The sequence below is a fragment of the Anarhichas minor genome, unplaced genomic scaffold, assembly GCF_050575085.1.
Source record: "Anarhichas minor isolate MPS153535 unplaced genomic scaffold, ASM5057508v1 ptg000139l, whole genome shotgun sequence".
NCBI classification, from domain to species: Eukaryota; Metazoa; Chordata; class Actinopteri; order Perciformes; family Anarhichadidae; genus Anarhichas; species Anarhichas minor.
Genome location: NW_027466585.1, coordinates 6,232 through 28,830, shown reverse-complemented (window position 1 = coordinate 28,830; position 22,599 = coordinate 6,232). Strand labels below are relative to the sequence as shown.

At 42.2% G+C, this 22,599-nt stretch overlaps 2 protein-coding genes across 2 annotated transcripts; one reads left to right on the top strand and one right to left on the bottom strand.

Moving 5' to 3' along the window:
• Positions 1-320: 320 nt before the first annotated feature.
• Positions 321-8,272, bottom strand: LOC142943550 (protein NLRC3-like). The gene is made up of 8 exons (XM_076085115.1): positions 8,163-8,272; positions 7,057-7,135; positions 5,505-5,718; positions 3,433-5,239; positions 3,174-3,347; positions 2,000-2,173; positions 1,236-1,282; positions 321-901 (listed from the first exon to the last, which is right to left on the bottom strand). The coding sequence occupies exons 1-8, from the start codon at positions 8,228-8,230 to the stop codon at positions 321-323; spliced, it is 3,144 nt and encodes a 1,047-aa protein (XP_075941230.1). The 5' UTR covers positions 8,231-8,272.
• A 1,787-nt stretch (positions 8,273-10,059) lies between these two features.
• On the top strand, positions 10,060-21,901 carry LOC142943553 (protein kinase C and casein kinase II substrate protein 3-like). Its single transcript, XM_076085118.1, has 9 exons — positions 10,060-10,174; positions 10,286-10,518; positions 10,711-10,866; positions 12,299-12,465; positions 13,041-13,148; positions 14,177-14,297; positions 16,439-16,581; positions 17,617-17,795; positions 19,920-21,901. The coding sequence occupies exons 2-9, from the start codon at positions 10,327-10,329 to the stop codon at positions 20,033-20,035; spliced, it is 1,182 nt and encodes a 393-aa protein (XP_075941233.1). The 5' UTR covers positions 10,060-10,174; positions 10,286-10,326; the 3' UTR covers positions 20,036-21,901.
• The last annotated feature ends 698 nt before the right edge of the window (positions 21,902-22,599 follow it).

The window sequence follows — 22,599 nt, the reverse complement described above, 5'->3', positions numbered from 1 at the left end:
AATCATTGGTTACAGTAACCACGGCGGGTAAAGTCATTTAGCTCCGGGTATCATCGCCACAATGATAAAAATAAAAACCCGGTTAATTTTTTTCCGTTAGAGGTGTTGTTAGGGGCTCTCTTGCAAAAATACAAGGAGCAGAGAGCGGAAAAACGTGAGGCGCTCAGCTACGCAGAAGTAATACGCAAAATGCTTCACTCTCATTGAGAACAATCACAAAAAGTTTTAGGCTGCTAAAACGCACTCCTGTCTGATCAGGGCTTTAGTCTGTCTTAAGGCCCCCCAGTTTGGGAACCACTGTTCTTCACAGGAAGACACATTTAGTCTTCAATCTGTGACAGATAAACTGAGCATGGTGACAATCTCGAGTCAGTGCCGAGGTCCATTCGTCCAAACCCAAACGCAGGGTAGAGGGCTCCAGTGAAAGTGCAGCGGAAGGTGTGGAGGTGGATCTGTTTGATCGAAGAGACAACGGAGGGGAGACAGTAGAAGGACACGGTGCCGGCAGGCCAGTCCAGATACACTGCTACTCTGTTGGAGTCAGACGGCGGGCCAGTAGCTATGTCTTCTGGTTTGTTATCGTGCCAGGCCGTGTAACCCTGAGCCGAGCAGAACAGACTCCAGGACTGATCGTTCCATCCGATACAGCAGTCATCACCGTCTCCTCTCCTGTTGATTCCTCTGTATGTCACTCCGATATGAACCCTTCCTCTCCACTGGACCTCCCAGTAACAACGCCCAGTCAGACCTTCTCTACACAGCAGCTGTCTCCAGCTGTCAAATCTCTCCGGATGATTGGGATACGGCTGCTTCTCTTTCACCACCATCACTCCTCTGTTGTCGTCGGAGAGTGAGAGGTTTCGGTCTGCTGTGGTTGGGTCCAGTGAAAGCTCACAGAAATCTGATGGAGGACATAAGACACAAAAACACAGCGTTAAGTTGACTGCCCTTTGAAATCACCAACGCAGCTTCCATGTTGATTGAAAATGACGTTGGTTAGATGTACATTATATGTCATTCGCTTCTAATTAGTATGGGTAGAAATATAACGTCTTTATTACCTTTGGACGAAACCAGTCTTCATGCTAAGCTAATTCTTCTTGTTGTAGCTTTATAATTACCGTACACACATTAGAGGTCAATTTAAACCTCATCTTATTCTCTGCAAGAAAGTGATCTTTATCACATGAGGTTTTAGTCAACCAGATCAGTGACGCTAGAAAAGTTTAACTTACACCTAAGAGGTGGTGGGTTCAGCCGACACTTTCCACAATGATCAATCCTGTGGGAAAAGGTAGAGACTTGTGAATGGCAGAGAAAGACGAATCAAAACAGACACTAAGTTTGCTTTCACACCTGTAGTTGGGTTCATTTGGTTTGGACCAAGGGAAAAAACATGAAGTTGACAGGTAACTCGTGGATCGGACAGTTATGGCAATTTTCATCTTGCGTCATCAGGACCCACAACGGGAAATCAAATTCTGGTGACTGGCGGAAGTTTATGCAGCACTTTAATGCTTCTGATTTGTATATTTATGTTCTTTGGTGTCACAAATAGCTCACAAAAAATAGATATAAGCATTATCAATATCCTTAGAGTGAAAATAAACTGCATGTTATAAATGAATAGTGACTAACAGGTAGAACTGTACAAAAGCCCCTTTACATGCTCCAAGATGACTGGTGCGAACGCATAGTGCGAATAATTTATTTGTTGTTAAGCTTTTGAAATCGTGCTAAAATCACATATCTGCTATCATAAAGTCTTGTTGTTGGTTTGTTGGTTTTCTCACCACAAACTCAGCAGATTCAGCTAAGAAGCGGATCGAGATCCACCTTTTTAGGCGGCCTCGGTTCGGCTACTTGTGCCGCATCTTGGTTTAATTGACAGTCCAAATGAACCGTACTTACCAAGCAGTTTAGGTGTGAAAGCACTCTAACACATGCACATATATACAACAACCATAATGTATTTGCACAAGTATATAATCTATGCTACTTGAGAGTTTCCAGTTTCCAGCGGGGGTCAACCAGTCCAGCACGCAGCAGCGTCAATCCTGAGTCTCCAGGATGGTTGAAGCTCAGGTCCAGCTCTCTCAGATGGGAGGGGTTGGACATGAGAGCTGAAGCCAGAAAAGTGCAGCCTATCTCTGTGACCTGACACTCCGAAAGCCTGTAAACACATCAAAAGCTTCATAATAGATTCACACCTTCATTAATTATTAATTCCGACCCTGCAACAATCTGCTTGGAAATTTCATGCTTCCTCTTACCCTCATTTTAACAAAATGTATGACTTTCTGTCAAACTGTGCTCAGCTCAACTGACCCTTGATTAGGCCCCGCCACTCCACCGAGCAGTTAGAGCTACGTTACCGTGGAGCCCACACTGTCACTAACTGCAACCCCAGAATAAATATCATATTTTTGTAAAACCAGAAAAGGCAATTTCAGAGAGAAGCAAGACAGAAGGGTCTAAAATATGGTTTTGATTGATATTTCCAGGATGTCAAAATGATTCCGCAGTGAAAACAGGTAAAAAAGATAAAGATAGAAGCTAAAGCTACAGATGAGTGTAAAAGTGAACCAGCACATCACCTGGAGATCCAGACAGAAGACAATGAAATTAAGAAACCATACTATTCCTGTAAAGCCGGGTATGTCTTTATTCACATAAAAATCAAAAGCAGCGTGTGTAAACGTTCAGTATACCTTCAGTAGATAGTGTAGCATAGAAGCGCTAATGCTAGTTAATGATGTGTTAATGTACTCTGCTAATGTTAGCTCCACAGGCTTTTACGTAGAAACGTAACGTTTCATAAACGTGAATATCTCCTTCTAACCTCTGCAGGTAACAATTATCACTACTACACAACGTTTAACTATGACGAGCTCCAAATCCACTAAACCAGCCTGAACATGAAGAACATCTTAAACCATTGATGAGAGTCTGTGGAGCAGAGACGGATAGTTGCTGGACGATGCTACGCTATGGTCGGCCAGTCTGCATTTGAGGACGGGACTCAGCAAAGGGTCAGCTGGTCAGAAACTTTTTGTAATATTTTTGGATTTAGCACCATGAGCCTCCCCAAGAGATCAGTAATCTTCAAAAATAACGTGAATCTGAATGGTTATTAATCCATTCAAATGATAAACTATTTAACAAAGACTGACCTGAGAATCTCCAGTCTACAGTGCGGACTCCTGAGTCCAGCTGACAGCATCTTTACACCTAAATCCTGCAGGTCATTGTTACTCAGGTCCAGCTCTCTCAGACTAGATTTCTTGGTGATGAAAACTGTGGCCAGAGCTTCACAGCTTTCCCGTGAGAGGTTACAGCCTCTCAGCCTGAAGAAGAAAAAGTAGTTTGAACTCTGCCACAGAAATGAGCATTTTCAACACATTTTATGCTTTCATGTATATGAACACCTACCGAGCTGTTTTGGATGCTTTGACCACTGGCAGAAGCCTCAGAAAACCTTCCTCTGAAGCTGAGAATTTCCTCAGATCAAACACGTCTAGATCCTTTTGTGATGACAGTAAGATGAAGACGAGCGCTGACCACTGAGAGGGAGAGAGTTTGTTTCCAAGGAGACGTCCTGATCTCAGGTACTGTTGGATCTCATCCACTAAAGAATGGTCATCCAGCTCATTCAGACAGTGGAACAGGTTGATGCTCTTCTCTGGAGACGGATTGGCCTTGATCTTCTTTTTGATATACTGCACTAAGATCTCTTTGACTTCTTGTTTACTTCCTGTGGTTTTCAGCAGGCCTCGTAGGAGAGTCTGATTGGTCTCCTGTGAAAGGCCCAGGAGGAAGCGGACAAACAAGTCCAAGTGTCCATTTGGACTCTCGAAAGCCTTGTCCACTGCAATCTGGTAGAGGTGTTTGAATTTGATATCGAGTTGTAATGGCACAAGCTGTACTGAGGAGAACCGGCTTCTTCTTCTCAGGAGATCGATGCCGGTGTTGATGAACGTCACGAAGACATAAAGTGCAGCCAGAAACTCCTGAACGCTCAGATGGACAAAGCAGAATACCTTGTCCTGGCTCAGCCCATGCTCCTCTTTGAAGATCTCTGAGAATAGTCCAGAGTGGATGCAGGCAGCTTCCATGTCAACGCCACACTCTTTCAGGTCGGCTTCATAAAAGATGAGGTTTCCTTTCTCTAGCTGCTCAAAAGCCAGTTTTCCCAGAGTGAGAATGGTCTTCTTGGTCTCTGTGTTCCAGACTGGATCTGTCGACACACTGCTGTGATACTTTGCATTCCCTTGTTTGGTCTGAACCACCAGGAAGTGGATGTACATCTCAGTCAGGGTCTTGGGCAGCTCCGCTCTCTCTCTGATTCTCAACACATGGTCCAGGACTGTAGCAGTGATCCAGCAGAAGACCGGGATGTGGCACATGATGTGGAGGCTTCGTGACTCCTCGATGTGGGAGATGATTCTGCCGCCGTGCTCATTGTCTCTGAATCTCTTTCTGAAGTACTCCTCCTTCTGTGGGTCACTGAACCCTCTCACCTCTGTCACCATATCAATGCATTCAGGAGGGATCTGATTGGCTGCTGCAGGTCTTGTGGTTATCCAGAGGCGAGCAGAGGGAAGCAGTTTACCTCTAATGAGGTTTGTCAGCAGCACTTCGACTGAAGTTGACTCTGTAACGTCAGTTAGGATCTTGTTGCTGTGGAAGTCCAGAGGAGGTCGACACTCGTCCAGACCGTCAAAGATGAACAGAACCTGGAACTTTTCAAATCTGCAGATTCCTGCTTCTTTGGTTTCAGTAAAGAGTTGATGAAGAAGTTCCACCAAACTGTATTCTTTTGCTTTCAGCAGGTTTAGCTCTCGGAAAGAGAATGGAAAGATGAACTGTATACTGTTGTTGTCTTTGTCTTCAGCCCAGTCCAGGATGTACTTCTGCGTTAGGACTGTTTTCCCAATGCCGGCCACTCCCTTTGTCACCAGAGTTCTGACTGGTTCATCTCTTCCGGGTAAAGGTTTAAATATATCCCCACATCCGATTGTTCTTTCTGAACCTGCCGTTTTTCGGGATGCTGCTTCTATCTGTCTGAGCTCATGTTGATCGTTGACCTCTCCACTCCCTCCCTCTGTGATGTAGAGTTCGGTGTAGATCTGATTTAGAAGTGTTGGGTTTCCTGCTTTGGCAATTCCTTCAAACAAACACTGAAACTTGTTCTTCAGTTTAGACTTTAGTTTACGTTGGCAAATCGCAGCATGAGTTTCTGAGGAAGTAACAGGAAAGATGGTCAATGGATGTTGCAGTAAATATGTAAAATTACACCTTTTGACGAATGCATACATTTCTCAACACACAAATTACCTTAATCTGCAATAATTATGCATAGTGAAAACTACTCACCAACCTCACATTTTGAACAAATTATTCAGACATTAGGCTAATGTTGGTTCAGATCTGGAGTTCAATAGATCTAATAGAAAAAGTACATATTTCCAGAAGCGGTATGTAATTCTATAAAAGCATCTTACTGCTCTGCAGAGAGTCAGCCAGCTGCTTCTGCTTCATGTTCCTCAGGAAGTTCAGTGTGAGTTTCAGAACTGCATGTCTGTTGCTGTTTCTTTGCTCGTCATCTTCACCACCCATAACGTCATCATCTTCTTTCAGCCCCTCTTCTGGACCCAGAACTTTCTTGAACTTCTTGAGCTCGTCCTTGACAAAAGTCACAATGTTTTCTTCAAGAAGCTGAAAGAGTAAAAAGTACCATTTAAAATGTTCTCACAATGATGGAAATAAACATCATATCCACCTGGCTCTGCTGATAGCCGACTCATCTAAAAACTATAACATGAAGACCATCAATATAGCATTAAAGCATGTTGGAATTAACAAGCTAGCCTGCTAGCTAGCTAAAGCGGATAGCTCTCTAGTTAGCCTGCTGTAATGCTACACTGATCACAGAAAATAAGCTTAGAAGTGCTAATGCTAGTTATTGATGTGCTACCATACTATGTTAGCTCCACAGGTTTTTACGTAGAAACGTAACGTTTTATAAACGTGTATCTCCTCCCAACCTCTCCAGGTAACGAGTATCACTATTACACAACGTTTAACCACGAAGAGCTCCAAATCCACCAAACCAGCCTGAACATGAAGAACATCTGAAACCATTGATGAGAGTTAATGGAGCAGAGACGGATAGTTGTCAGAGCTGGACGATGCTACGCTATGATTGGCCAGTATTTGTTTTAGGGGCGGGATTTAGCAAAGGGTCAATTAATGCAAATCTAAATTCAGCCCTGGATTTCTTTGGTACCATGCAGAACTTTCACAGTGTCCTTCATTTCATTGTTTTGGTTTTACAACACAAATGAACTGCTTTAGTTCACTTTCACTGCTATTATAGCTTTGTCTTCTGGCTGTAGGAGGCAGCTGTATAAGATAGGTTGAGACCAAAAACAGAGCTAAAAGAGAGTGATGATTGAACTTACATTCACCAGGTGGAAATAAACTCAACTCAAAAATGAAAGATCATGATGCTCCGTAAAAAAGCAAATGTTTGCGAACAAGTTCACCATCATCACCTTCTCAAAGCTTGTTCCTCAGGCCCAAGTGAGCAAAAAATATTATTAAATAAATATAAATGTTTTTTATTATTGCAACTGCTGCACTGACTGCAGCCCAAATACCTACTGTTGTTTATCAGCTGATAGAGAATGAATACAGCTGCCACATCATGTGACACCTGCTTTTCACAACCGCTATGAACCGTATCACATTAGCACATAATCAACTTGCAGCTCAGCCAATTTGTGACCAGTATCTGATTGTCACGATGTGATTTAACAGGTTGGATTGCATGGTGCTTTCCAGGCAGAGGATGCCTTTGAGTGACAGTGCTAAAGAAAGACGAACAAAAGAAGTTCAGTCTTCTTTAGTTGATCTTGAAAATGTTGAAAGTGTGTATTTAAATCCGACAGAAACACAGAAATGTTCATATAAAATCAGAGCGTACAATTTCCGAACACAAAGGTTCAATGTTTGAAAAGTAAAAGTAAAAAGTGCTTTTGTGCTTTTCCATACCATGAAAACAGAGACCAGGTTTTGATGGTGCTTCAGGTCAGGCCGTTCACTGAGAACCTCTGACCTCTTCCGGTGAGGTCTGCAGACCCAGAAAACATGAGGTCATTTCACACACATACACACGCACACACACACACACACACACACACACACACATACACACGCACACGCACACACATACACACACACACACACACACACACACACACACACACACACACACACACACACACACACACACACACACACACACACACAGATGTGTTGTATTCTGCTGTGTATTTGTGGATGTCTTGAGTGAAAAACATTTGATTTCAATTTTTTAAAGTCTGCAATCTTCAGTCCACCTGACAAATCCATCCATTATCTCCCCCCACTCAACCTTTGCAAAAGACGATTAACCCGTACTTTGAATTGTTGGAGGAAATGAACGTTCGTTTTTTCTGAAGAATGTTGACCGACAGCAGGTACCTTCCAGTAACTGACGACTAAAATAATACGGCTTTGTTGAAGTCACCTCAGGTAGGAATGCAGGTGTTGTGTTCGAAATCGTACTTCATGTTACATCCTCGTACTGTATGTACTGCACACTGCCTACTTAACAATTAGGTATGTTGTTACCAGCAGGATGAAGTGCTTATTATAAGTTATTAAAACATTTGAACTAATAGATGGATTACCATGAAGCTTCCCCAGTAGATTTGTTTGTATTAAAGCTGTCTGAAAATGTATGTTATAATGTACAAATGAGGATTTATCTCATCAAATTTGTGCTAATTTGCTAATTTCCAGAACAGAAAAGTGAACATTGGATAAAGTCAGGTTTGAATTTAATACAGTCAAATTTAGGACTACAGGTGAATGTGGTAAAATTAACTGAATGTGTATTATGGATGTTTTCTTTCCACTAGTCTGAAAGAAGACGAGTTATGGAAACAAAATAGACCAAAATTTACAAAAAGCTTCACTGTGCAGAATGATAAATGAGCACAGTTTAACACTAAGAGGCTGTTCACATGAATCTGCAGAAGCAGAAAGTTTCTCTGTGCTCACTTTAAATCAGCTATAATACAGGTCAACTGCGATAACAAACTTTAAATTCTTACCTTGGCTCAACAATCGGCCCTCCATTCTTGAATTCTGGAGGTTCACTAATAGACCGGCCACTCTTCATGGACAAACAGCTGGGTCCATATGACTCTGGTCTCTCCTGCTTCACTGGGCTTCAACACAACATAGAGAGTACAAGTTACATTTTACAGCCCTGAGAAGACAAACAGTCATAAACAGAGAGAAAAGTGCATCTCACCTCCTGTCTCTAGTCCGGCTGTCATGTTGCTCAGAGGCAGAGACGCCGTGCTCTTTCTCCTCAGACACATTCATGTTTTAGGGTAAACCTTTACAAACACAAGCCCGGTGAGAACTCCAACCACACTGTAACAAATGTCTGCAAATCACTACAGTAAGAGATCGTTAATTCTAAAACAGGTTAAATTCAGTTTCTATGACAGTGAAACACCGTAAATGTGTATCAGCCCAAACAATAATTTCTGCATTTATTTCTTGGAAAAAAATACATTTAGTCATTGTTAATTGTACTAAACATTGTACTGATTACAGAAATACACTGTAATATGAACAACAATCAATACCATCATTTTTGCATTTATAATTTAAGAAAAATACATTTGGTTACTGTTAAATATACGGACCATTGTGCTGGCAACGGAAATATAACTTATTATACATTTAAGAGCCAGCCCTGTATTTTTTTCATTCAAAATTTGTAAAAAACAACAAAAACTGTTTGTCACTGTCAAAAAACAGTTCTCAACTGTGAAATCTACGGTTGCAAAGAAACCACCATACCGTGATGCTTTATACATTGTTAATTTTTCACATTGAAGTACTGGCAACCACAGCTGCCAGTATTTTACCTTTTTACAGTGCAGTATGTCACAATAATTACATTTAATTTGTGGGTAAAGATTCTTACCTGCTTCACTCACATCCATATCATATTTTTCAAAACACTGAAGAAAAGTAAACAAATAGAAAACACTCTTCATTTTTATGAAGCTCCACAGAAAGGACACCAGGTGGTTTGTTCCATCTGAGAAGCCATCATTAAAAAAGGAAGGAATAAATATATAGCAGGATGAACCATCTGTCAATCAAACTCCTACTGAAGCGAGTCGGGAGAAGAGCGAACACGTCTTTTCCGTGCTCTTCTTTCAATGAAGATATAACTGATGCTATTGCAGCATCTACGCTAACCTCTTCAGGAGCCGCCATTAGAACGAACAGTCGCCTCTCCGTGTCACCACACACACACACACACACACACACACACCTAAACCACGCCAGTAGCTCCTCACAGGACGCTGATTGGTCCGGCTGCAATGCAAAGTAATGCTCAGCCAGCAACCAACAGAAAAAGACCTGTTGTGTTGGAACGAGGCGGCAACCTCCGGTTCTGAAAAGTGAAGCCGATGCTTCATGTGTTAAAGCTGCATTCTCTCTAGTGTCCACCAGGGGGCGACTCCTCTGGTTGTATAGAAGTCTATGAGAAAATGACTCTACTTCTCCCTTGATTTATTACCTCAGTAAACATTGTAAACATGAGTTTATGGTCTCAATCTCTAGTTTCAAGTCTTCTTCAATACAGCATGATGTTCATTTAGTACATTATGGTCCATTTAGAGTCAAACAGACCATAAAGCAGGGGATGCTTTAGGGGCGGGGCTTACTGTGATTGACAGGTCTCTACCAGAGACGTATACAGCGTCCCTACATCACTCCTCCTCAGTCCAAATATGGTCACTTCCTGTTCACCGGTTGCAATACGGGCCAAAACACTGGACTCAAGGCTTCAAAACGGCGGTCCACAAACCAAATGAGTGACGATGACTACGTCCACTTCTTATACACAGTCTATGGTTTGATCATACAAATGTTTCAGAGCTAATTGTATCTTGAAATATGGCAGAAGACTACCGAATGATTACCTTGTGTAAACATCATTCACTCAGTTCACAGCTTAATTGATTTACAGGAAGTGTATTTTAAAGCATTGGCTGAAAAACTCTTGATACCAAACCTGGATCAAAATAAATCTGTGAGTTACGATCTCGACTTTGGCCCAAAAACATACGCAAACAAATCAACCAGCTGGGACGATTTGATCTGTCCGTTAATGTGTCTCCTCTCGCCTCTCGTGTCCCTTCAGGTCCTCAGTACGGGACGCTGGAGAAAGCGTGGCACGCCTTTATGCAGGCGGCCGATCGGCTCAGCGAGCTGCATCTGGAGCTGCGTGAGCGGCTGGCGGGCGAGGACAGCGAGAAGCTGCGCAACTGGCAGGACGCCTTCCACAAGCAGATGATGGGAGGCTTCAAGGAGACCAAGGACTCGGACGACGGCTTCCGCAAAGCACAGAAACCCTGGGTCCGCAAACTGAAAGAGGTGAGCGGCACGTCGGTGGAGCCGGAGTTATGGGTTTATGTATTCGTCACTTTATTGTCTGTGTCGACACGCCGATGTTACACTGCGGCGGTGGTTTTGCATTTTTAAGAACGATAATGAGGTGAATGTAATCGGAGAATATCAAAGTGTGTGTGTGTGTGTGTGTGTGTGTGTGTGTGTGTGTCAGTCAAGGTGGAGGCCAGTAAGAAGAGCTACCATCAGACCAGGAAGGAGGAGTGGACGGCGGTTACCAGAGAAACGCACGCCAAGGCCGACCCGGCCAAGTCTCAGGAGGAAGTCCGCAAATTCACAACCCGGGCGGAGCGCTGCAGCGAGGAGGCCGAAAAAGTATAAAGAACACACACACACACACAGTCCCATGCGTAGCTCCACTTGAACCAGTCTGGGTGTGTCAGCTAGTGTCCAGAGGTGTGTGTGTTTATAAGGAGGAGCGAAGCTGTGATCGCTGCTCTCTTCAAACACACCAGACTCCTTTCACAGAAACACTGATTCTACCTCTCAGAACGGCTGCTGCTCTACTGCTGCCTCCGTCTGTTTGTGTAACTGTGTTTGTTTAAAACACTAAAGTCACACAATGACATAATAATGTAAGACATTATTTATCGGCATATTTCAGCAACAGGCTATTCAGAGCGCTTTACACAAAACATCAAGAGCAAAACGAGACAAAATGCAAAAGAAACGCACTACAGTCGGACATTTAAATACAATTCTAAGTACCAGATCTCCTCTTTCTGTTGGTGCAGCTCTACGAGGAAACGCTGTCCAGGGGAAACACAAAGAAGGAATTTGATACTAAAAAAGGCCGTAACGTTGGAAGAGATCAACGTGATGTGTGTGACTCAGGACGCTGAGGCTTCAGTTTAGGTTCAGCTGAACTTTAGGACATATTTTAACACTGAACTGAGACTTGTATTGAAATCACATTAATAAAGGAACTCTTCACGGTCTGTTAGAACAGGAGGGAGGATTACAGCGACAAGAAACGTATTCACATGGACGGTGACGGACTGGCATCAATTATGCCTCTTGAATACTTAAGTTGATTTATAGAACACTTCATTAGCAAACAGGTTTGCTATAAACGTACACACAGCAGCATTATCAAGCTTTACATTTGAGAGAGCAGTGAAACAAAAAGTAAGCTTTGACTCACTGAGATGAAGGTTGGACTGGTAGATTGTTGTGTCGCCCCCTGGTGGTCGGTAGAGACACAGTTTTAAAACACTTCTGCATCGGCTTCACTTGCCGTCTGGTTCCAGGCGAAGCAAATCCCTTGAGATGTTTGTAATATATGTGGGCTTATTCATGTTCAGATGTCGTGGACAAAGTGAATCTTAGCATTCAGGAGCAGTGAGCTCACCATTAACATGCAGACAGTAGGAGCCGGGGATCGAACCGCCAACCTTGGATGCGTAGGAAAAGATATTTGGCCCAATGTGCAGGTGGTTTTGTGTGCTCTGATCACAGCGCGTCAAGGTGGTCGTTTACAAGATGCATTTTAAGACATGTGCACATGGTCTGTGTGTACATCACCCACTAAAATACATCAATCCTGAGCTTTAACCACGCAGAGGAACATTCCATTCATCTTTCTGAATGTAGGTTGACAACGGGTTGTACAGTAGCTGTGTGTGTGTGTGTGTGTGTGTGTGTGTGTGTGTGTGTGTGTGTGTGTGTGTGTGTGTGTGTGTGTGTGTGTGTGTGTGTGTGTGTGTGTGTGTGTGTGTGTGTGTGTGTGTGTGTGTGTGTGCTGCAGGTGAAGCAGCGCTACACGAAGGCCCTGGAGGAGCTGAACCGATGTAACCCCCGCTACATGGAGCAGGTGTTCAACCTGACCCAGGAGGCCGAGCGTAGGAGGCTGCGCTTCTTTAAAGACGTCCTGCTGGACATCCACACACACCTCGACCTGTCCGCCAAAGACTGGTAGGACACACACACACAGTGATTCGGTGATTCATGATCCGTGACTCAGAGCGAAGTTATGTAGAACTGTGAAGGTTTAAATGTGCGAGTGTGTGTACATAAGAGTTAATGGAGAACTCTGTGTTGGCCGTTAACCTTTGACCTCTCGCTCTATTTAAACAAGCCACTGTTACCACGGTAACCACCACGGGTAAAGTCCAACGAGGTCTTTGTCCAAATATTGAACAAAAACTTCACCTCTTAACTTTACTCTGGATTGAAGTACATTCCCATCATCACTTCCTCTTCACAGGGATGTTATTAATATTTTACTGATTGTCTTCTTGTTTTACTTTAAAGTAGTGCTGGGCAAGTTAACGCGTTAATTTCGCGTTAACGCATTCATTCATTAACGCCGACAATTATTTTATCGCGGGTTAATGCATTTTTAATTAATTTTTTTTTTAATTTTTTTTTATTGAAAGACAAGAGACAATACATAGACATAACAACAAGAGGATGACAAGAACAGTGGGATATTGTAACAGACTGTCTCATGTTTATCGTTTTGTATTGGAGATGTGATGTCCCTTCAGGGTTGCCGTAGAGAAAAGGCGACTTCCGCTTCTGGTCGGGGGGGCAGAAATAAAGAGAGAAGCTGCACCAGCTGTTGCTCTCCCTGGAGACTACTGGACATCGCTGTGGTAAAGTCAGCAGACACTCAGATCTCCGTGGTCAACTCAGCAGACACTTACACTTTAGTGCACCGATATGCTGAAATTCACGGTAAACGCATTCAAACGGCACAGATCGGGAGCGAGCGAAGGACTTTGAACGTTAGCGGAAAGATTAACGTGAGACAACATCCGGTTTCTTCAGATGAACATCCGGTTTTCAGAATAAGATGCCAACAAAGTATGAATTATATTCACATGAAGTATAAAACATGCTACCTGCATCTCGTGAACCAAAGGTTATTGCCCTTTTGTTCATATAGCAGTACTTTTAAAATAAAAGTGCGCAATACACTACTTTTGAATTCATTATTGAACTTTGCCATAACAATGCGATTAATCGCGATTAAATATTTAATCGCGATTAATCGCAAAAAATCCATGCGATTAATTGCGATTAAATATTTTAATTGTTGCCCAGCACTACTTTAAAGTTAAATTATTTATTCTTCAAAATCAACAATTCCAGTTTAAGTAGAGAGCGACGGGTCAGGTTCCTCATGAAGGAGTCCCTGAAGTGAATATCCTCGTGTGAGCGCTGGTGTTTTGGGTTAAGCCTCTCAACCAAACCACCAGATCAGATGTTTCCATAGAACATAAAGTCCTGCTGCTCTAGAGGAACAGAACCATCATGACCAGAACTAGAACATGTCTTCAGTGCAGAACAACACAGTTAGAAAGTTTAATTTATTTAATTTATTTTACAAAGAATAGAAAACACTGCAATCTATTCATCCAACATGTTTCCAAGTGTCCACAAGTCAAAAAACAAAACATTCATTGAACTCTTCACATGTTTACAACCTCTGCTGTTCTCTCCTCAACAGTTGTTGTATTAGCATGTAATAGCATTCCTGTCGGCCTTGTATAGGACACAAAGTCAGACAAAAGAACGGTAAACTTGGATTTAAAATGTGTAATGACAGAACTTAAAGGAGGAGGAGGAGGAGGAGGAGGAGGGGATGATGAAGATGGCTGACAGTCATTTTGTCCAATAGGTTCAAAGGCCTGCACCGGGACCTGGGTCAGACCATCCAAGCAGCCAATGACACTGAAGATCTGCGATGGTGGAGGAACACCCACGGACCGGGCATGAGCATGAACTGGCCACAGTTTGAGGTGTGTGTGGACACACACACACACACATACACATATACACACACACACATATACACACACACATATACACACACACACACACATATACACACACATACACACACACACATATACATACACACACACACACATATACACACACATATACACATATACACACACACACACATATACACACATACATATACACACATATACACATATACACACACACACACACATATACACACATACATATACACACATACATATACACACATATACACACACATATACACACATACACACATACATATACACACATATACACATATACACACACACACACATATACACACACACACACTATTTTAATCTACTCCTGGCACTATTTACATCACTTCATTCATTCCTCCTTTTTTTCCTTCACGTTTCTTGAGCAGAAGGAGAACTGTGAGGACTGCAGTCGTGGTTCAGTGTGTGTTTCAGAGAGACGGACTGAATATCAAACAGGCTTCCAGTGAAAGCCTTGTTGTGTGACTGAGAGCTGTGTGTGGGGTCAGGAATGTCTGAACACACACACACACACACACACACACACACACACTCTCATGTTGTGGTAGAAATCTACAGATTTCACTGCAGCTCTGCAGACTCTCCCCAACATAATAAATACAAACTCTCAGTTCTTTCGTCTGCTGGGAGGTTTCTGAGAGTCCAGCCTCAGTGATGATATCACTGATTATCATTCATCACGCAGGTGTTTCTGCACCCTCATCATCATCACTCTCTGGTCCTCAATCCATGTGTTGTCTGTGAAAAGATCTGCAGACCCAATGTCAAGTCACAATAGAGATGCAATCACCTGGATTCCCGCCCTCCACTTTTACTTTAGGCAGAGACACTGTGTGTGTGTGTGTGTGTGTGTGTGTGTGTGTGTGTGTGTGTGTGTGTGTGTGTGTGTGTGTGTGAGCTGATTGTAGACTCGTGTTGTTCTATTCTCTCGAATTTCTGACACATTTTCACACCTTTTTTCTTTCTGTTACCGACCTGTTTGTAGCTCTGCACACCGTGTGCACACCCTACTGTTTCCACCCGTACAACAATACAGCCTCTATGGTTTAGAGCAGTGGTGCCATTGTCACGTAGTTTCTGAAGGGGCCTCGAGAGGCGGAGACAGCGATGGAGAGGACGAAGAGGCTCAAATACTCAAGCAGGGGGAACGTTTATAAGTGAATGAAAACATGCCAGAGGGGCCAATTGTTCTGTATTCTTTCCAGAGAATTGAAAGTGGAATACATTTAGTCCTATAAAACTAAATAAACATATTATTTACCTATCTGGATTCTTTAAAAGTCATGCAGGAAACAAAGTCTCCTGGAGGAGGAACATCATCCTCATCACTCTTCTTGAGGTGTCAAAAGAGATTTTCTTCACACCTCGGGAGGGACAATCTTTCATAACGGGACAAAGTTATCACCGTTTACCTTCCACAGTGTTTCCAGAACTGAATAATAAGAGTTTAGAAAGAGAAAGAGAGATGTTGGCAGAAAGAAATGAATCTCTCTGTCCTCTGAGGAATGTCCTCTTGGCGTTCCCACAGCGCCACCGACACGCTAACAGAGAGCCATTGTCCAACACACACACACACACACACACACGTGTGTCTTTCTGTACTTGTGAGGACTCTCTGTTGAGTATACTCATTCATAACTCCAACTGTAACTCCTCTGCTGAGTATTTATACTTTAAAAATGTAAGAAAGGGAGCCGTAACATCAGAGGTACAGTCTGCCTGTGTGGTGTGAATTCTACGCCTGTGAAGACATTGAGTTTACACACACACACACACACACACACACACACTTCCTGTAGTGATGATAGTTGAGGGTGTTACCGGTAACTGTATCCTCGGCCACCTACTTCTGTCAGCAGCCTGTTATCGTGGCCGAAGTGTGTCCGTGTGATGCTCTGATCCCCTCAGACTCCGATCATATTTTATGTAAAGCGTAAACAGTGATGAACACATTGATGCATTAGAATTAAAAGCTGAGAATATTTACTTCACAGTATTGAATCCTTTTCATCTGTAAGAGTAAGAATCCGTTATTTAAGTTAAGTCCTGTTCATGTGATCATTTGATGTGTGTGTGTGTGTGTGTAGGAGTGGTCTCCGGAGGCGAGTCGCTCCATCAGCAGGAAGGTGCGAGGTGGAAACTCCGAGGACAACGTGGTCACCCTCACCAACATCGTGTCCTCGGGCGGAGTGGACGTCCCACCGAGTCCCATCACGCTGGACACCGGCAGGTAGGAGGACGCCTCCACTCAAACCTTCACCGCCGTGATCACCGTGTCTCATGTAGGAGGGGTAGCATGGAGACTACCCAAGTATAAAATACACCTTTTAGATCTCTGATCACGTTTCTTTGCCACAGATGCTCATTGCTGATCATTAATGATCCACATTAACAGACACAGGCTGTCTTTGTTTGATTATAACAGCTGCTCTACATTCATCTCAACGCGCTGAAGTCAGTAAACCAGCGAACATTCTAAATGTTCACCTTTTACTCTGTTATAGTCAGTTAAAGGGTTTCTCTTCTTCATTAAAACAATTTAATAATAAGGAAACAAAAGATTACATTTTTATGGATTAAAACAAATGTCGTCATTGGTAGTTTTAATGATATATTATATCACGTGCGTGCGTAAAGGAGAGACGTTTCCTCCAAAGCAGCAGACATTTGGCTGTAACTCACTTGCTCTACTTCTTTCTTTAATCCCATCACGTCTGCTGCTGACGGTGCTCCACAGACGCACCACCGGCCCTCCCTCTGCTGGAGGAGACGTCTGTGAAACGTCCACATTTAGCTTCATTTCTTTTGACTGGAGTCTCAAATGAGCGGGGAGGACACTGGAGAGGTTGTCCTCTTTGTCTCACACAGGAAGCAGTCACATTAAACTCCACCAAACACTGATAACACAGTGTGTTAAACCTGTGCTCCGGGTCTTTTAGCTTCACAAAGAGACGTTTCAGGTTTCAGGTGTACAGCGGTGCATCACAGCACTGTGTGTTTAGATGTTCTGCCTTCATGCAAATGTGGCTAAATGTGCAAGAACACGTTTCTAGTGTCTCATGTTTTTGTGTCGTGTCTCACTTTAAGAACATACAATATTTCAAAGTAAAGGTTTCACAGTATCGACACCTTTACTGATGAGAATGTTTCATGATGAACGTTGTGTTTCTGTAACTCGTGACGCTGTTGAAACATGGTTTTTCTCTTTGTGGAGATTTGGGACCGGGTTTATCTGTGTCTGTGTGACTTCCTGTCTCTCTCTCAGGGTGAAAGATTATTCGTCGGACTGGTCAGACGAGGAGAGTCCTAAGAAGGAGCTGGCGGTGAACGGCGTGGGGGAGGAGGAGGACGAGGAGGAGGAGGAGGATCAGGTAGAGGGGGTGCGAGTCCGAGCGCTCTATGATTACACGGGCCAGGAGGCCGATGAGCTCAGCTTTAAAGCAGGTATTAACACCTACTAATGCTTACAGGGGGGGGGGGGGGGGGGGATCTTTGGTTTGATTGATCGGTTTTAGTTTTATGACTTCTGTCATTTTCATTAAAATGTGCAAAACAGACGATAGAAACAATGGAAATAATCAGCGGCACTAAAAACATCAGAATAAAACTTTTCATCCAAATAAAAGTACTAAAAGCAGAGAATATAAATACTCTGTTACACGTTAAAGTCCTGCACGCAGTGCTTCAGTAAAAGTACTAAAGTATTACCACCAAAGTATTTTAAAGTACTAAAAGTAATCATTATGCAGAATGGCTCTTTTCAGGATGTTATACTATGTAAGAAAATATTGAGATACTGTTTTATGTTTTGTGATACTGAATTCATTCTCAAAAAACGATATTATTTTTAATAAATAGTTTCCATGCAGTTTGCTTTATGTTGTTTAAACATTGATGTAGTTAATAATTTGACTTAATAACATAATAAGGTAAATGTAAAGACAGGAAGTAGCACTTTTAAACTACATATGGCCGTGTGTACTTGTTGTGAACTTGTTGTGTACTTTATACTGTGACTCTGAAAAGATGAATATAAAAGATATTTAGTTTATCCTTAAAGATATTTATCACAATTAAATGAGAGAATTAATTCCTTTCTATTAACTTTGCACATTTTTATGAATTCACAGCTTCAAAAACAAACATATTTACACATCCGAACAGAAGAAAGTTAATATTTAAGAGCCTGAAAATATGATTTTATTTTGTCTCTTTGTTCGCCTGTGATGCCTCGTCTTAACACCTTCACACACACACACACACACACTCATGTCGAACACGTGGCTTCATGAGTGCTGATGATCAAATGCACCAAAGAGAATAAGTCTTCATACATAAGATATTAAACTCATGTATTTCTGTGACTTGGCTCATTATGGCAGAAATGGTCAAATGATTTCTAACTCTCTGCATGATGCGAGTGACCGATGTGTGAGCAGCTTCACGTCATCTGTCGTCTTTGGAAATAAAAGCAGAAAGTCAGAGGACTGATGCTTTTATTTTGATGGAGTGAGTTGCTGCTCTAGTTTCCTGTTTTAGTTTAAACACTTTATTAAATACTTCCTCCGCTGGATGTTTTAAACTAACGATCAATAAACATCCTCGTCTGTCTGTGAGTCAAGTAAAGTCTCTTTTATGTGAATAAAGACTTTACGCACAGTTATGAAGAAATACAATGTAAAACAATAAGACTTCAGTTTATTTGTTGTTTTGATGAATGGCTTTCATCAGCAAATGATGTGTACGATTGTTCTTCTTTGTGTGTTCTGATGCTTGGAGGATTATTATTGTTATTATTATTATTATATATTTAAAGCTGTGAGTTTTGTCAGGATCATCTTTCTAAGTGGTTGCTGTTGTAATACTCATTTTGGCCACAAGAGGCTGAAGCGCACCTCGACACCGTGTTCTGAGTAAGACTATAAGCATCGTGCTCTCTTCCATGTGAGTTTTGATTTACATAACTTGCTAACACACAATATGTTAATAACAATAGTATACGGTTAGAGTGCATGGAGAAGTTAAAACGTATAGTCTTAGTTAGAACATGGGAAAGTGGTGCACTTCAGCCTCTTGTGGCCAAAGTGAGTATTACAACAACAAACATTAAAAATGTTTCTGACAAAAGTTTTTTATTTCATAGATTAAAAAAACGTTTGAGATACTTTGAAAGATTATCCTGACTAAACGTTGTATTCACCTGTTGAGATAATTGAGCACCAGAATATCTTTCTCACTGTCCTCACAGGGCTTCCGTAGTAATATGTAGACCAACGATGAGGCTAAAACACTTCCTTCAGGTCTGTGTGGAGACTCTTCTCAGCTGACGTCCTGGTTGAGTTTCACCAGGCGGCTCTGTGGAGCTGTAGTCCGTCCTCGTGAGTTTAGAGGGACACCGAGTTAATGGGACCTGATGGGACCGCAGAGGGAGGGACCTTAGTTTATAAAAGCTTACCCTGAACCAGGTCCAGATCACTGATGAACAGGGACAGATGGCATCCTCACACTTTCAGTGCGCAGTATCTAAATGCTTTGCTTGAACGTTTCTGACCACCGTCTTCCCTCCAGGCGAGGAGCTGCTGAAGATGAGTGAGGAGGACGAGCAGGGCTGGTGTAAAGGACAGCTGAGCGGCGGCCAGGCCGGCCTCTACCCCGCCAACTACGTCCAGGCCGCCGCCTCCTGATGGCCCGCCCCTCTCCGGTCACCCAGCCAACGGTACAACTACACTCGAGATGCCAGGACCAATGAGAAGCTGACGTGTAGACGGTGAAACCAGACGGTTTGTGCAACTGACTATAAAACTCGTCACAGAGTTTGTTTTTCTTTTCTTTGAGCTGTGTTTTTGAAAATCAGCCTCAGACCGAGGTCGAAGTCCGGAGTCCTGCCGACACGAACAGACACTCAAACAACACAACACGGGACGTTGTGGATTTCGGCATCTTTTTCACTTACTCGAGTCAGAAAATCCACATGTACACAAAGAGGACAAGACCTGGGTGAGGTCATCAACAGGGCTGACTGTGATTGGTTGAAACATCTGTCAATCAAACACATGCTTATTTTGAAAGAAATTGATGAATCTTGCAGAGTTGGATGAGAAGCTGGATACCACTTTCATATCTCACGTAAGACTAAAGCCAGCAGCCTGTTAGCTTAGCATAAAGACTGGAAGTTTAAAGACTTTCTTTTGGAATTAAAAGTCTTATTAATTTTTGTTAATTGAATGTTAAACGAGAAAACTCTTGCAGAAACTCTTGATTTGAATCACCGGTACAAAAGATTACTGTTTTAGAAAATATTTGGTTCCCTGATTTAAAAAGTCAAAGTTTCAAACTCCCAGGATGCATTTTGGCAAGAAACAACTAATTGAACCTTCTCTAAGCCCCGCCCCCAGCTGTCGGGAACCTGGTTGGAGCTGGCTGATGCTACGCTATGATTGGCCAGTCTGCGTTCGAGAGGCGGGACTTAGCGAATGCTCAGTTACACGGTCGTGTGTCTAAAATTGCAAAAACTCAACCGCAAAGTTAACCATTCGAGTTTATTGCTCATCTTTTGCAACTCGTGGGTCAACTTCTAGTCACGACCCAGTTACAAGCTTAACTACTTGTGTAACAATCCGTCGTCTGTTTCCGGTCCAAATGCTATGCTAAGCTAACCGGCTGCTCGCTGTAGTTTTCTCAACCCGTCGGCATAAAACTATATTTTTATTAAATAAAATGAACTTCTTGTGGGGAAAATATAATTTTAAAAGAAAATGTGGGACTTTTTTCAGTAGTTTTCAGTCTTTGACCTAGTGGCCGTTTGAGGAACTGCAGCTTGAGGCTTCATCTTCATCATCCTCTCCGCTCAGCTGCTTGAATCAAAAGAGACGAAACAAACCCGATGAACAGACTGTCGGTGCCTTAAGTGTCTGACCGAGGAGCCACCGCTCCCAGTAGAAACCAGTAGAATCTCCCGGTACCTGGACTTTAGAGTGTTCTAGCTTTTGATTGGCTCGTTCAGCTCGACGGCGGTTCGCTTCAGTTATTTTGTAGGTTTTTAGGCGCGACACTGAATTCACTTTCTTCCCTCTTTTTTTTAACGTGTTAGCTGTATGTTTATATGAAGTCAACTTTGATTATTGACCTGTAAACTGTCGCTACCGGTTCTTTTTTTTTTTAAAGAATAGCATTTTTATAGTCAAATCTTCTTACTTTCTAATTTATTCTCTTAAATTTAGCAAACTCTCTTCATTTCAGTAAAGCTGACTGTTTCGATTTTCTTGTTGCTAGTTTAGTTTTGCGATCACGAAGCACACGCACTTCAAACATCTGGAATAATAAGTGATAATATTCTGTCAGGTTTTGGGGTATTTTCTATGTGTAAGTTTGTGGTTTGTGTGTGAGGAGCCTCCTCTGTCCTGCTGATGTCAGCATCCCGACAGCTAACCCACCTAAGGGATCATTAAAACACTACAGACCTGCTTCTTCATTCTTTCCTTTGCTTTAAGAAACTATAACGTGTACAGAACGTAAAGCGGGAAGCAACAATAAAGAGCTTTCTGCAGCTGGAGGTTTTTCTCTTTTGTCCTCGTGCTGTCGTGACAGTATAACATATATATATGATATAACATCCTGCAGAGTGTTCAGGTAAGCATGTGGTAGAGTTTAGAGCTGGGAGGAGATATTTTAGGCGCCTCTGGTTCTGGAGGTAAAAGTTGTTTTCTATTGTTTCCATTGATGATGTTACGGGACTCAAAGTTGGATATATATATATATATATATATATATATATATATATATATATACCCTGACATGTCCAACAAGTATTTAGAGCATCATAGTTTGAACTTAACCTTGATTACAATGATCATAAACACCAGTGACACCTGGTGGTTCAAATAACAACAACATCACCTATTGTTAAATGTTCAGACCGTCTGAAAGTTCTTATTCTGTGACGGAGGAAGTACTCACAACTCTACTTGTGTAAAAGTAGTAATACTACTTAAAAGTCCTGCATTCAAATATTTACTTGACAGCAGACTCGGAGCATCAAAATGTACCAAAACTTCAACACATTGAGCAGAATGGATCATTTCATAATATTAGATTATAATTATTGATGCATAAATGAGTTCATTTTAATGTTGCTGCTGGTAAAAGTGGAGCAATTTATAACTATTCACTTTATCTGCTTATGACTTTCTTTGTGATCAATAAAGTTTTATTTGAATCTATAATATGACATCGTAATGTATTTGTTGAT